Genomic DNA, 15,442 nt, shown 5'->3' on the forward strand with positions numbered 1-15,442 from the left:
AATCTGATTATTTTGCCATCAACAATTCAGGAAAACAACTAATGCAATAAAATGAAATACAGTGGGATGATCGTTATAGTCACTAATAATAGGGTGCTGCCTTAGTCTTCCCTAACCTTCTTGCTTTATGTTTCATTCACTGTCAAATCCATTGCACACACACATACTCATACGCACAGACACACGTGTGCACGTCCATCCTTCCCCAGAGTTCTGTACCTTAGACGATTTGGCCCTTTCTCAAGTCTCCCCAAAATACACCCATACAGTGGTTAACTGTCATAACTGTATTAAATATGAAACAGTCAGTCAGAGTGGGGTCACCAGACTGTTGGGGATTTGTGCCCATTAGAACCTACACGTGCATGTGGGGGAATTGGAAATGAGGACTTGGATTTAATTAGTTAGAGTTAGTATTAAATGACTTACGTATGACTGTGCCTTCTATTTATTCTCCTTTTTTCTCCTGGGTTGACTATTTAAAGATGATATACGGGGAGGGGAAAGCGTGGGGTGGGACAAGGTGAGAGAGTGGCATGGACATATATACACTACCAAATGTAGAATGAATGGTTGGAAGCAGCTGCGTAGCACAGGGAGATCACCTCGGTGCTTTGTGACCACCTAGAGGGGTGGGATAGGGAGGGTGGGAGGAAGACGTGAGAGGGAGGGGATACGGGGATATGTGTATACATATGGCTGATTCACTTTGTTATACAGCAGAAGCTAATGCATCATTGTAGAGCAATTATACTCCAATAAAGATGGTGAAAAAAAAATTTTTTTTAAATAAGTAAATAAAGATGATCTTTCTGCTTGTAACCAGACCAAACTTTTCCCAGGATCTTCAAAAATTTAAATCCCTAAAAGATTGAATCCCCAGATATTTTTTAAGGAATTTTTTTTAGCCCTCTCAGTATTCCAAGTATTCTGTTTTGTTTTGTTGCAAGATCAACTCATTCTTTTCACAGTTTTATGAGTGTTTCCTCCCCCTGAATAATAGGCCTCCATGTGATATAACTACCTCTGCTTTATGTGACCCCAGTAGGACAAAGAGTCTACACTCATTTCTATTGGTGTTGTTTATATTGTTCTGCTGTTCTTTTGGTGTTAATTCCTTTTGTAGATTGAGGTAGAGAGGTTGGTTCTGTACATTCAGGTACAGGTAGAAGTACCATCCCCACCACAGAGGTGGTAGTAGAATTTGATCAGTGTGGCTTCTACTTCCTTAAATTTCATGTTGTGAATCTGTATTGCTCTGAGGACTTCTGCTTTTTTGCATGTGAATCCATTCCAACATCTGATAACTTTGGAGTTCTTGGGGTTTTTTTCACATATATTCAAGTGGAGCTAACAGAAAAGTAACAGTGACAAATGCTTTCTAATTATTAGTTTAAGGACTGGTCAGGTGGTGCCAAGAAAACACTTAATTCTTCTTGTACACGGAATGACCAACTCTAATTTCTCTAAAAGCATTTTCTAAAAGCTTTTGGAGATTTACATTTAGAGTTTAATAAAAGGAACTGGTATGATTATTAACATCAACTCTTACTGCTCTGTGCTTTCTTTTAGCCTCTTGGTAGAAGAACTGTAAATCATTTTAAAAGATAATAGCAGTCATCCAGATGTAATGAATACCACAGGACAAAATAACAATTATTATTAGGAATTTGAAGCTGTCCAGGGACCAGAGGTTAAACAAAGGTGAATCTGAAACACCATACACTTTATACTGTTTCGTGTTACCACTGTTCTCATCAAATATTATTGTTGACACTTGTATTCCTCCTGTTCTTCTCCTTTTCAAATAGTTCAGAAAATTTACTCTGCAAAATTTCTGTGAGTGGGTTTTCATTTGGTATTGTGAGCTAAAGATCTTCCCATATGACACTCTTCTAAGTAAATGTACAGAAACTATATTTCTACAGTTTATTTTTAGAACGTTTTGAAAATAAAAAGTAGCAGTTAGATAGAGAGTTTATCTAAAATTAAAGTCTCAAAAGCTGAGTTAGAAATGTTCAAGAGAAGGGAGAGGAAATATTAAAAGAGAAGGAAAGAAAAAGGAGAAAAGAATGACAACTAGCTCTCAAAATACATAAAACTGAGGAAGATTCATGAAATGTATTCTCATATTATGGTTGAAGAATGAGGAACAAGTATTTTTCCAGGAGTCAAAGTGAGGTCTTGGTAAAAAATGCTTTGGAATCATATAAGAACTTAACATATATTGGCTACAGTCTTCTCTTTTAGAGGATGGATTCAGTATTGCTGCCTCACAAAATATCCCCAAATTTAGTGACTTCAGACAACAAACACTTATCTCACACAGTTTCTGTGGGTCATGAATTTGAGAGTAGATTACTTGGGTGGATCTGGCTAAGAGTCTCCTGTGGTTGCAATCAAGTTGTCAACTGAGGTTAGTCATTTGAAAGCTTGTCTGGTACTGGTATATTCACTGGGGTTGCAGTCATTTGAAAACTTGACTGGTGCTAGTATATCCACTTGCGAAGTGGCTTACTCACATGCCTAACTAGAAGTCCTGGTTATTGGCAGGAGGCCTCAGTTCCTTGCCAGGTGGATCTCTCCATTGGTTGTTTGAGTGTACTCACAACATGGCAACTGACTTACCCCTGAGGGTGATTTTGTCCCTCAGGAAACATTTGGCAGTGTCTGGCTATAATTTCGGTTGCTGCAACTTGGACAGGAGTGCTACAAGCATCTACTGGTTGAGGCCAGGGATACTGCTAAACATTCTGCAATGCACAGGACAGTCACTCACAACAAAGAGTTATTCAGCCGAAAATCAATAGTGCTGAAGTTGAGAAACCCTGCCACCCCAGAGCAAGTGATTCAAGAAAGAGGAAAGTAGAAGCTGCAATGTCTTTTATGACCAAGCATCAGGAGTCAAACTGTCATTTCTGCAGTATCCTGTTGGTTATGTAGATCAGTCCTATTCACTGTGGGAGGGGAATACACAGGGGAATACCCGGAGGCAAGAATTACTGGGGGGGGGGGGGAGCATCGTGGAAGCTGGCTATCACAGAAGAACTTTGTGTGTAGAAAGAATGACATTATTTGGTTTAGAAATTTCAAAGAAATTATTTCGTTAAAAAATGAATGTGAAATATTACTGATATTCCGGAAGCCACAATCTTTCCTCTCCTTGTTTTCAAGTATATGTATGGGTGTCTTTGTGGGTATAATTTACAGTTTTGAGGCTTTAAATCAATGAAGTCAGAAAACAAGGAAAATAATCTATCAAGGTATTAACGGGGAAAGAACAGAAGGCATTTTAAACAACAAATTAAATGATGAATATGTTTTGAACACCTTTAAATTAATTAAGGGCCAACAGGATAAATGTAAAAGCGATGTGTAATTACCACATTGAAGCAAATGTTCCCCAACTACACTGCTAACGTACACGTTTTTGGTTTTTTTTTTTACATCTTTATTGGAGTATAATTGCTTTACAATGGTGTGTTAGTTTCTGCTTTATAACAAAGTGAATCAGTTATACATATACATATGTTCCCATATCTCCTCCCTCTTGCGTCTCCCTCCTTCCCACCCTCCCTATCCCACCCCTCCAGGCGGTCACAAAGCACTGAGTTGATCTCCCTGTGCTATGCGGCTGCTTCCCACTAGCTATCTATTTTACGTTTGGTAGTGCATATATGTCTATGCCTCTCTCTCACTTTGTCACAGCTTACCCTTCCCCCTCCCCATATCCTCAAGTCCATTCTCTAGTAGGTCTGTGTCTTTATTCCTATCTTACCCCTAGGTTCTTCATGACATTTTTTTTTCTTATATTCCATATATATGTGTTAGCATACGGTATTTGTCTTTCTCTTTCTGACTTACTTCACTCTGTATGACAGTCTCTAGGTCCATCCACCTCACTACAAATAACTCAATTTCGTTTCTTTTTATGGCTGAGTAATATTCCATTGTATATCTGTGCCACATCTTCTTTATCCATTCATCCGATGATGGACACTTAGGTTGTTTCCATCTCCTGGCTATTGTAAATAGAGCTGCAATGAACATTTTGGTACGTGACTCTTTTTGAATTATGGTTTTCTCAGGATATATGCCCAGTAGTGGGATTGCTGGGTCATATGGTAGTTCTATTTGTAGTTTTTTAAGGAACCTCCACACTGTTCTCCATAGTGGCTGTACCAATTCACATTCCCACCAGCAGTGCAAGAGGGTTCCCTTTTCTCCACACCCTCTCCAGCACTTATTGTTTCTAGATTTTTTGATGATGGCCAACATACACTTTTAAAAGAAGCAGGTGTAGTAAAAGTGTAAAATGGCAAAATGAGGAAGGCAAATGAGAAGCTAGACCATATTACCATCAGCTAAATAACTTAAGACTTGAATTTAAATGGCAATCAAGTCTAATGGTAACATTAACACAGCAAAAGCATACCTATCAGAGAATTCCTGGAGTTCTCTCTACCTGGTTAACAAGGCATCTTGCAATCTGGAAGTCCAAAAGTAAGGGTGTGTTCATGAAAAGGACTTCAGGACTACATGCTCTCTAAGATGATAAACTTGATTTTCTGGTGACAGAAAGCTACTAAGTATAGAGTTGGGGTGGCCACCTGAGTAGGATTCCTAATTCTTCAGGAGCTAAGAAAATAATTTTAAGATTGTTACACTTTGTTTTATATTATATTACTTTAATTGACTCTTGCACATAAATGTAAACCTTTTCTCCTCTAAATTCTTCATGAAGGAAAAATCAAGGACACACCAGTCTTTTTGGAGATCTCATGGTATTTGTTTTGTTTTTCTCTCTACTGTTTACTGTTTTTTCTACTAAACCGTAGGAAAAAAGCCTTATTTGGGTGGGAAAGGTGAAAGAGGGCTCTTACAGTGAACAATAGGGACAGAAGAAGAAAAAGATGAATGTGAACACAAGCTAGGGAAGAGAGGTGCGGCCTCAGTGCACATTGTGCAATTCAGCTTGTCGTGTAGCTTCCGTACTTAATTTAATAAGATTATTTCATTAGAGAGGATAATAGCAGTATCGTGATTAATTTTGCGGCATGTTTCATGAATGCTTTTACTCCTCCCATGTGTTAGTATTGCTACTTACTTCACATGAGTATTTATGATATGTATGGGGACAGTTTCCAAATTGTGCACAGGAAGTAGCCTGAAATTATATACATAGAGTTTATTAAGTCATTGCATGGCTATTAAAGAATCAAAGCATATTTATAAATAAAACAATGTGTTAAGTGCGTAGACAAACTGTCCTTCAAGCATTCAGCTAAAATAAGACACATTTCCACATACCTCTATATCTAGGGCTTGAATAAAAAGTAAATGCACCTCTTTGTTCCTTTATTACTGGCCACACAAAACTAAAGTCTCAAAGCCACATGCCTAGATGTCAAGTGATTTGCATTTTTCTAATTCCCAACATATAATAGCCATTATTAAATGGTTGAAATTCCATTCAATAAATAACAAATGAATGGACGGATGATTGAATAAATGTATATGTTCTTGTTCTTTGTCATCAGAGTGCTATAAACTTGTTAACTGCCAAATAAATGTTTGATTTTCAATAACTACTTTAGGTAAATATTTAAGGAAGTGGAATTTGGGGACAAGTGTGATATGGCATGAACTGGATCATCAAGTAGATAATGAGAATGAATAAAGAAGTAAATAAAGATGAAAGTTTTATACTGAAAGATACAATCATTTGCACATCCTTAATGGTACATCTTGTGGTCCAGAATCCTGCATGTGGATATAGCTCTATGTTGTGAAGGACAAGAGTGCAAGTAGGAAGAAAGAAGTAGACTTCTTTACTGGTATCCCTGTTCTCTAGCTCTCTATTAAAATTCTTTAGCAAAAACATGAATGAAGGCTAAGGAGTGGGGAGAGAGAAATAACCCTCCAGGATTCTGGAGAATGATTTTTCTTTGATAAATTATGTTTGATTTCCTAACTAATTTGGTCTCTGCACATTATAAAATTATGGATATGATACAGTTATAATAGAGTAACATGTTTTTCCTAGCATAAACTTATGATTTGAAAACCATGTGAATGAAATATATTTTAACTTTATATAGTTATTTTACAGTGTTTGTTAAGTTTTTGTGGAATCATCCCTGCATTCATGATCACAACTGGTATTTCTTCAGTGCATCCAAGGCAATATATTTGTGTCAAATTCTTTTCCTTATCTCATTTATAATTTATATGTGTGTGGGATTGGGATACAAATTCATTAGAACCGCCACGGTATTTCTAGTACTGTGACCACAAGCTGATGTTAAGTGAAATGTTTGCTTTGAGACAAGTCATAGTAGCTAAATAAGTGGAACATGCCTGAACTATATGATTTTTGGATTGCCCTCGTTTTGCATTCTTGTTAACGATTTTATATTTAACTAAGATTAGATAATTCCTTATTAGGGGAATGTATAATCATGAATTGGTTCCTAAAACTTTTGAACATATTTGGACTTACAAAATAGTATTCTCACACATTATTGTATGAATTGTTATATTTTCTGCCATATTGTACATGAACCTTTGGTATTTTTCTCAAAGAATAGTCTAATAAGTCTTTAGCATTACTGAAGGGAATTTTCGATTCCATATGGTGTAGAGAACAGAGGAGCATTTAAAAAATCACCAAAACAAGTTAACAATTTGTGCTTTAACTTTTAAACTAATGTATACAGTACCAAATGTGTGTAATAGTTCATTTTATTGCATGTGTACTGACCTTTATGTGGTTTATTATGTGATAGAATTATATGGCTAGGGCTGAATTCCAGAAATTATATTTCATTAACATCTCTTTAAGTTTAAACTTGTCATGTAAATGAAAAGAGTATTGTAGAGACCAAAAACCTGGGATTCATTAGACCTTTCTGAGCATTAGTTTCCTTTCTGAGGTTATTCATGACTTCACAGTATTAAAGATTAAATAAATGATTTGAAATATTTATAGTGATTCCATAGCTATGAAGAATATAGACTTCAGCTAGTTAAAACTTGCTTACCCTAGCTTACACATTTACTTAAGCTTAAATGCTTGCCTTATAATTATCATATACAAGTTTAGAGCTACTCAACAGCTACGTAGGATTCTTCTTAACTCTTACTTTCTGTATAAATGAAATAAGTATGAAATGTGCTATTTCCAAAAGTTTTCAACTGACAACATCATTCAACAAGTGGACAATTAAAAGGGAATCGCTTTCCTCACTGCCTGACAGTGTACTTGATAGAAATACTATCTTTCCCACTGCTTTCCTGACCTTGAAAATTACTTACATTTTTTACATGTAAAGTATTTTATATATATATATATATTTTTTTTTTTTTTTTTTTTTTTTTTTTGCGGTACACGGGCCTCTCACTGTTGTGGCCTCTCCCGTTGCGGAGCACAGGCTCCGGACGCGCAGGCTCAGCGGCCATGGCTCACGGGCCCAGCCGCTCCCCGGCATATGGGATCTTCCCGGACCGGGGCACGAACCCGTGTCCCCTGCATCGGCAGGCGGACTCTCAACCACTGCGCCACCAGTGTATGTTTTAGTTGTTAAGAATACTGGTTAAAATGTATGTTTTATTTGTTAAGAATACTGGTTAATCATGCTAAGCTTTCACATTTCTCCTAAATAATAAGATACCGCAAATGAAAAAACAATGTAGAAAAAAACCTTACCTTTTGCGTTTATTGTGCATATTCATAATTATGAGAATGCATGTCATAAATAAATAGTCCAGTTCCATTTTACAGCTAGGGTTTTTAAATTTTCATCTAGTCAAATGAAAAATAATTAATAGAAAATGGGAAACTTCTGTAATTTTTGTATTCTTCATGAATAATGGGCATTTGGTATAGTAGCTCAGTAGTAAATTATGAAAAGAAGCAAATTGTTAAATAATATCATATAATGGGTCAAAATTATTTATATAGTTACCAGTATAAGGATCAAGCATGTGGGTTCTTATTAATATACTATTAGCCTGGTCACACAATGAAAGAGAATGAAAGGGCAATTTTGAATGACATTTCTATCAACTTTGGAACTGTCAACCTCTATTATGTCCTTGGGGCTTTGCACTTTTTGGCTTTCAGACTTCTGTGCTGCCTCAAATACAGGAGAATATTAAGATTTCCCGTGGGTCTCTCGCTCTAATCAGAGCTTTCGGTAGTCATTTTTTAGTATGCGCATGTAATAGTTCTTTTTCTTTTTTTTTTTTTTTTGCGTTACGCGGGCCTCTCACTGTTGTGGCCTCTCCCGTTGCGGAGCACCTCTCCCGCTCCGGACGCACAGGCTCAGCAGCCATGGCTCATGGGCCCAGCCGCTCCGCGGCATGTGGGATCTTCCCGGACTGGGGCACGAACCCGTGTCCCCTGCATCGGCAGGCGGACTCAACCACATGTAATAGTTCTTAATGCTTAAAGCTAAGCGTATGACATTTCACCCCATCAGCACCCACGTCTGCATCATCTTCATGGACACCACCTCTCCTCCAGTACACACACTCACACTCGATTTCATCTGTACTCATAAATCTCTGTTGCAACTCTGGGAATATGTTCCTTTCTTTCTGCACAGTCAAGTGGAACAGCGACCTGTAATTTCTCCAAGTATCCCCTCAAAACTTTTCTAAGAGTTTTAATGCTGTCAAAAGAAGTTTTCAGGCTATCACGACAAAAGCCTATAGTTTCATATAGAAAGTACTAAGCAGGTACAACTTTCATAAGGGAAAAAGTGCCTAGAATATTTACAGTTGCATAGTAAATAGTTGATAAAGCTCTGATATGACAGGATATTTAGGCTGAATAAGGGGGAGAAAATCTGAATTCTAATCCTTATCGGCCCACTGAATCTCAGTAGCATTTTGTTTATTATGCATATACCTTTTCATTTATTATTATTAGCGTATGATATGTTCTGATAAAATTTTAAAGATTGAGATAACATTACATATTTTTAATGTTACCTCCTTATATTAAGGAAGATTCTTAAAGGGTTTTGAAGCCTAGTAAATACAAATTTTTAATAATCTCCCTTTATACTGTATAAGGCATTGTCTCTGAAATGTCAGTATGCATCAGAATCACCTGGGAATGCTTGTTAAAACACAGGTTGCTGGAACCTACCTCCAAAGTTTCTAAGATTGAGAATTCCCTTTTCTAACAAATTCCCAGGTGGTGCTGATGGTACCAGTTCAAGGATCGCATTTTGAGAAGCTCTCATCCATACTGGAGTATAGGAAAAAAAGACAATATTCCTGGGGCTCTGCCATCATATATAAGGATTATGGCTGACTAGCTCAACTAAATGTTGAAAGATCTGGAAGTGATTTTTGCCCTGTAGCTTTTAAAATGCTTAGTTCAAAATTGTATATTGAGCCAGTCATGGAGTTATTTTACTTCCTTCCAAGATTCTGTGAATTCATATAAATTTGATATCATGGTCAGTAATTTATTATGCATCTAACATGATCCCGGATTGCCATTTGAATTACCTCATGGGTTTTCAAATAATTGTTATTTTCTCTGAGACAGAAAATAGAATTGAAAAAAAATGTTCAAGTGTAATTTTCCCTGGCCTGTTCATAGGTTTCCTAAGTGAAGCTAACCATGGAATCAAATAACAATAAATCATTTTTAAAGATATAAATTTGAAATATCATATTATATACCATTTTTTACCACTTTTGTAAAGTGATTTATTTCAACGCTTTGGGGTAAATATATACATCAAATTTTATACACATTAATTAATATGTTTCCATGTCACCACATCACACCATTTGATTCTAAATTGTTCCACTTTCAACAAGTAATCCTGCTATTACTGATAGATATTTTATGTTCTTAACTCCTGAAGATGAACCTAAGTGGATACTAAATTTTTGTTCTCCAATAATACCTGTGTAAAATTGGATATAAGGTAAACAATAAAGTACAAATGACACAATATTCCAATTTTAGAGCACAAGAAAAGAATAACTCTCTTTACAGTGGAAGAAAAGTAATATAATGTTAAGATTATCTGATCTTATATATTGTGATAGACATTTTAGTGATAATTGTATCCATAAATGTTACATATGAACTTACATAAGAGCTAGTGTAGAAAGGTATAAAACAGAATGTAAACTATGTAAACTCGACCTATTCAAGCCTAGAACAATTGGACATTGCCATCCATGCTGAGCTGACCACATGCAGCTCTTCATGCTACCATGTAGTGCACTGTAAGGAAAATGTGGAAAACAAATCTGGATTTTTAAAAATGTAATGTTAAGTGTTTAGAACAGTGTTGCATATAAATAAATAGTATATATTAATATAATGCTAATTATGTTTATTTTTAGATGAAACCCTAAAGTGTTTCTGTGAAACCTAGGAGAAAAGATTATTTTCTAAGAAAGTTAGAAAGTTTTCTTCTTTTTTGTATTTAATTTGGAGAACAGTTCTAATCAGAGGTACACACCATTTAGCTCCTCCATGATGGGATGTTCTGGGTCCTCTAAGCACCAGGGTCCAAAGATGCTTGGGACTCAACACCTATTCTTTGGAGACTGAAAAAAAAAATAATCTACATCATAGTTTCATGCGAATTATGCATTGTCTTCAATAAAAATGAATAGTACAAATAATATCTTCTTTAAGAATATTTCTTACAGGTGTCATCAGTTATATGCTTTCTGGATAGTTGAGTGCACATGTACTTTCTCTTATACCAAAAGTTTTTTTATGATATGTAGTTGAAAGTGCCGTTGTTGACAGCTAACCAAACACTGTAATGTTCAGACTGAATGTTAAAATCACGGGTAGAGTATTTGATGGGAAATGACAGGCAGTATACCTGTGTTTTTCTAGGCATTTTTAATCAGACTTTCCTTATCACAGCTCATGTTCTAATGATCATTGCAGGATGAAGTGGCACAGCCACTGAACCTATCAGCTAAACCCAAGACCTCTGATGGCAAATCACCCACATCACCCACCTCTCCCCATATGCCAGCTCTGAGAATAAACAGTGGGGCAGGCCCCCTCAAAGCCTCTGTCCCAGCATCATTAGCTAGTCCTTCAGCCAGAGTTAGCACAATAGGTAAGTTCTGTTTCTTTTGTTCTTGCTGATTTTCTGTTTATGGCAATTGAATGAAAGCATCTTTTAATGGCAAATCACGCTTTAGTTCCATAGGAGAGTTTCAATATGATGAACCTCATAGGTCTGTTTTAAACATGCAATTGAAATTTATAACTGAAGTCCAAGTTATAATGTCCCCCTGAGAATCTAATTGAACTGGTTACGTTTGTTGATATAACTGATGTTCTTAGGTTTATGAAAAAGAGGCCTGACTAATCACAGAGAGCAATGGTTCCAGATTGTTGTTGTTAGGTGACTTGCCTTTTCAGTCATTTAAATTTATTTCCATTTTGTGTGATGTGTACAAAGTATACATAATGATGAAATACATTCTGCCTGGATCAGCAGTCAGTCAACCATCAGGATGTCAATTTTTTCTCAGTTCCGAGTTGCTTGAAACTTAACTTGTACACACCAAAGTATTATAAAAAGTCGGTCTCTTTGCTTCTCCATAATTGTCATTTTAGTAGAGTAAGCAAACACTAGAAAATGCTTCTATAAGCTAACTTTTAAGAAATTCCAATAGTTTTAGTTTAGTAACACGTAAATTAGACTGTAAATGTTGGGTTGGCCAAAAAGTTCATTTGGGATCTTCATAACGTCGTACAGCAAACCCGAACTTTTTGGCCACCCCAGTGCTTACTTCAACCCACATTTATTGATGCGTATTATTTTCGTACAGTTTTACGAGGAAGCTAGCACAGACCAGCTAGCACAAACCCCAGCTAGGGTTTAGCTGGGGGGAAGTCATGTATCTTAATAGTACAAAGCAGCTATTGTGAGTGCTATTCCAGAGCACAGAGAACAATGCTAGAGTCAAGAAGAGGAGAGTATTAGATTCTATTTGGGAAGGTTGAAGGATAGGCTGATTCAAATGGAGCCTTGAAGAAGAGATGCATCCCTAGGCATTTTAGGCTGTAAAATAGAACCCAGAGTAAAATATCATCTTTTTGAGAAAGGCACTGATTTGGCTAATGAGTGGAGTGGAAAGTGATCAGAGTTAAAACTGAAAGAGGTAGATGGAATCTGATTTGATGCTATCCTAAGACATTTTTGACTTTTTCTCCAGACACCATCTGATTGGAACTTTAAGAAGAGTATTGACAGCAGAAAGGGGCTGGAATCAGGGAAGTCATTGTTTTAGCGTAGGACAAGAGTAAGTTACACGAAATAGAAATAAGCAATGATAAAACAAAGGAGAGAATAGATTGAAGAGGTATCATTAAAGAAGAATTGATGTAACTTATCCACAGTGGAACGTACCGGGTGAGGTTCAAGCTGGAGACAGAAGAGTCTGGGATTTTGAATTTATAAAATAGACAGAATAGTGCCTCCCTGAACTGTGAAAGAGAAGACCAGAGTGGAAGCAGGTTTGGGGGAAGATGTAAACATAAAAATTCAGTATGTGTTGAATTTGAAACTTAAGAAGCCATTTAGATAGAGAAGTTCAGGAGGACATTGTTAATGCAAATCTGATATGTGAAAGAGATGCTAGAACTTTAGACATGGAAATTATTCCGTAATGAGGTTCTGGAAGCCATCAGAGCAAATAAGAATATAAGAAGCATATGGTAAGAAATGAAGTGGGGTAAAGAATCACAGGTCTTACCTGCTGTATTAGTTCTCTCTTACTGTGTAACTAACTAACTTAAATCTCACCAGCTTAAAACAGCCAACATTTATTATCTCATAGCTTCTAAGGGTCAGGATCTGGAAGCAGCTTAGCTGGGTGGTTCTGGCTTAGGGTCTCTCTTACGGTTCCAGTCAAGATGGAAGCCAGGGCCTAGGACTTTACTGGAGATAGACAATCCTTTTCCAAGATGACTTACTCGCATGACTGTTGGCTGAAGACCTCAGTTCTTTGCTACGTGGGTCTTTCCATAGAGCTGCTCATAGCATGACAGCTTACTTTCCCCAGAGTGAGTGGTCCAGGAGGGAGAGCAGAGGGAAAGCCATGCTGCCTTTTACGATCTGGTCTCCAAAGTCACACACAGTCAGCTCTACTTTATTCTTTTCATTCTAAGAGAATCACTAAGTCCAGCCCAACTCAAAGAAAGGGGAATTAGGCTCCAACTCTGAAGGAAGGAATATCGAAGTATCTTTGAACATATTTTTAAAGCACCCCGCTTTTGTTAGGGGGAAAGCTTATGAAGAACAATTGAGGATCTTAGAATAAGAATGAAGATAAGGCAATGGCCTGTTTACCTAGGACACATTAAAGTTTGAAAAAGGAGGGGTTATTCAATGGTGTCATCTTCCGTAGAAAAGTTAAAGAACGTGAAGAAGAAACGCCCTAGGATTTAGCTGGAGGTTGTGGCCACGTAGACTGTAACAGAGAGATTTTGTAGAATGGTTTAGCAGAACATCAGTTAGAAGGATTTGAAGAACACGAGGACAGAAAGTGCAGCTGATATATGGGTCAGTCTTTTTGTAACCTTGGGGTTGAGAAGGGATCATATTTTGAGAAGGCTGAGTAGAGGCAGGTTTTAGAATAGGAAATCATATGTATATATATATAAACAAAGGTGAGTTGGAGAGATCTATAGATATGAAAGAGTACATGGGTGATGACAGAGCAAGAAGAAATGAGACAGGATTACCTTTGGAAAGAAGAAATGCCCCCTCTTTTCTCTAAGACTGAAGGAAATGAGGAAAAAAGAGGTAAAGTTACAGAGAAATTGTGGGATGGACAGAAGGAAAGTTGAAGGAGTGTATTTCAAATGCTTCTATCTCTACAACGTTGAATTCCAGATTATTTGCAAAGAGGAAGTCAGTCTGGGCCAGTGGGGCAGCAGTGAGAAAAGAAACAGCGAAAGCTAGGTTTTGAGAAGTTTGAAAATGGTTTGGGGCATATGCGTTCTTTTTATCATGTGCACCATTCTGTTATGATCTCTCTGTTAACTCTGCTCAACATCCTAAATGGACACCAAGATAAGATTCGCTTGCATGTCCGAAGCATGTGAAAGATATTTTATTTGGCAAGAATGATTCACTTGCCTAGTAGACACGAAAGCTCATAAATATCACAGTGTTGGTATATGAGCTACTTTTGTAATATCCCCAGAACTGGAATATTTAACTAAGGGAATAACTAATATATTTGCATTTTTTGTCACGTGAGGATTTTTTATTTCAGCATTCCAAGGATTCAATATGACAAAATATTTTAGAAAGACAAGAATGTATTTAATGACATTTATCATCTGACTTTTTCCACTACTAAAACTTCTCTTATTTTTTTTTTCCCTGAAATGTCCCTCTGCCACATACACATCCCTCATATTTTCCAAGGATTTGATGCCATTACAATTTACTTTTCTCTTTTCAACAAATGCAGATGTTGAAAGCTGAAACTGTAATGAGTAATAATGTAGTTGGATAAAAGCTGTGAGCATTAATGGTGTTGTAAAGGTCACCCCTGAAAGAAGAATTAATGTGTTATGCCATTAATAATCCATGGAAAACCGTGAACCAAAAGATAACTTAAGTTATCGTTAATGACATGCAGCTCTTTGCTATATATCTATTAGCTACAAATAAAGAAAGTGAGTTTTTGAGGTTGGTGAGCAATATTACAGTGTATTCTATAAGAATGCTTTTGTATGGTATGCAATTGATAGGCAGCTCCAAAGAAAGCTCCTTAAAAAGCATGAATAGTTCAGAAGAATGATGGGTAATTTTAGAATCTTTTGACCAGATGTTATCTTTCCCTTATTGGCCTTTTCAACCTATGCGGTGCATATGTATAACACTCTAAACTTTTATCAAAGCATTTTTAGTCTATTTTTTCACTGCAGCTTATTTTAGAATCGTAGACCTTTAACTAGACAGAGCAAATATACCTGTCATCTAGTCAGAAATTGTTATTTTCCAGGTAAGGAACTGAGGCCTAGAGAAGCTAAGTGCTTTGTTCTCCAAGAAGAGTTATCTGGAATAGTATAAAAGTTAGATGAGGGATGAGAGGGGCTTCATTCCTAAATTGAAGTGAACCCCGTGCACTTCAGTTTCATCTCTTGCAATGGAATAGTCCTTCCGAGGCCGAGGGCCTAGCATCTGCACCTGAGATGTCTCAAGAACTCCTGATGCCATTGCTGTTTAGCTTAATGCTATACTACTGATACTTGGTTTGTGTGCTTTGAATTTAAGTGAACTGGGTATATCTTGTGTCCTATGAATCTTCTTTCTGATTCCCAGCCCAGGACAGATTGAAATTGAGTCAGCAGTTGTGTAACACCCAGGGCTTGTATTTAACAAAATATTTTTTTTTTTTGCGGAACGCGGGC

At 36.8% G+C, this 15,442-nt stretch overlaps 1 protein-coding gene across 1 annotated transcript in view; it reads left to right on the forward strand.

Annotated features, from left to right (window-relative positions):
* SOX5 (SRY-box transcription factor 5) overlaps positions 1–15,442 on the forward strand; it is a 963,387-nt gene that overhangs the window by 912,633 nt on the left and 35,312 nt on the right. The window contains exon 14 of the mRNA XM_060165318.1: positions 10,943–11,120. Within this exon, the coding sequence (XP_060021301.1) occupies positions 10,943–11,120 (178 nt within the window). The remainder of the gene's footprint in view (positions 1–10,942; positions 11,121–15,442) is intronic.

Source organism: Lagenorhynchus albirostris, chromosome 11 (assembly GCF_949774975.1).
Source record: "Lagenorhynchus albirostris chromosome 11, mLagAlb1.1, whole genome shotgun sequence".
NCBI lineage: Eukaryota > Metazoa > Chordata > Mammalia > Artiodactyla > Delphinidae > Lagenorhynchus > Lagenorhynchus albirostris.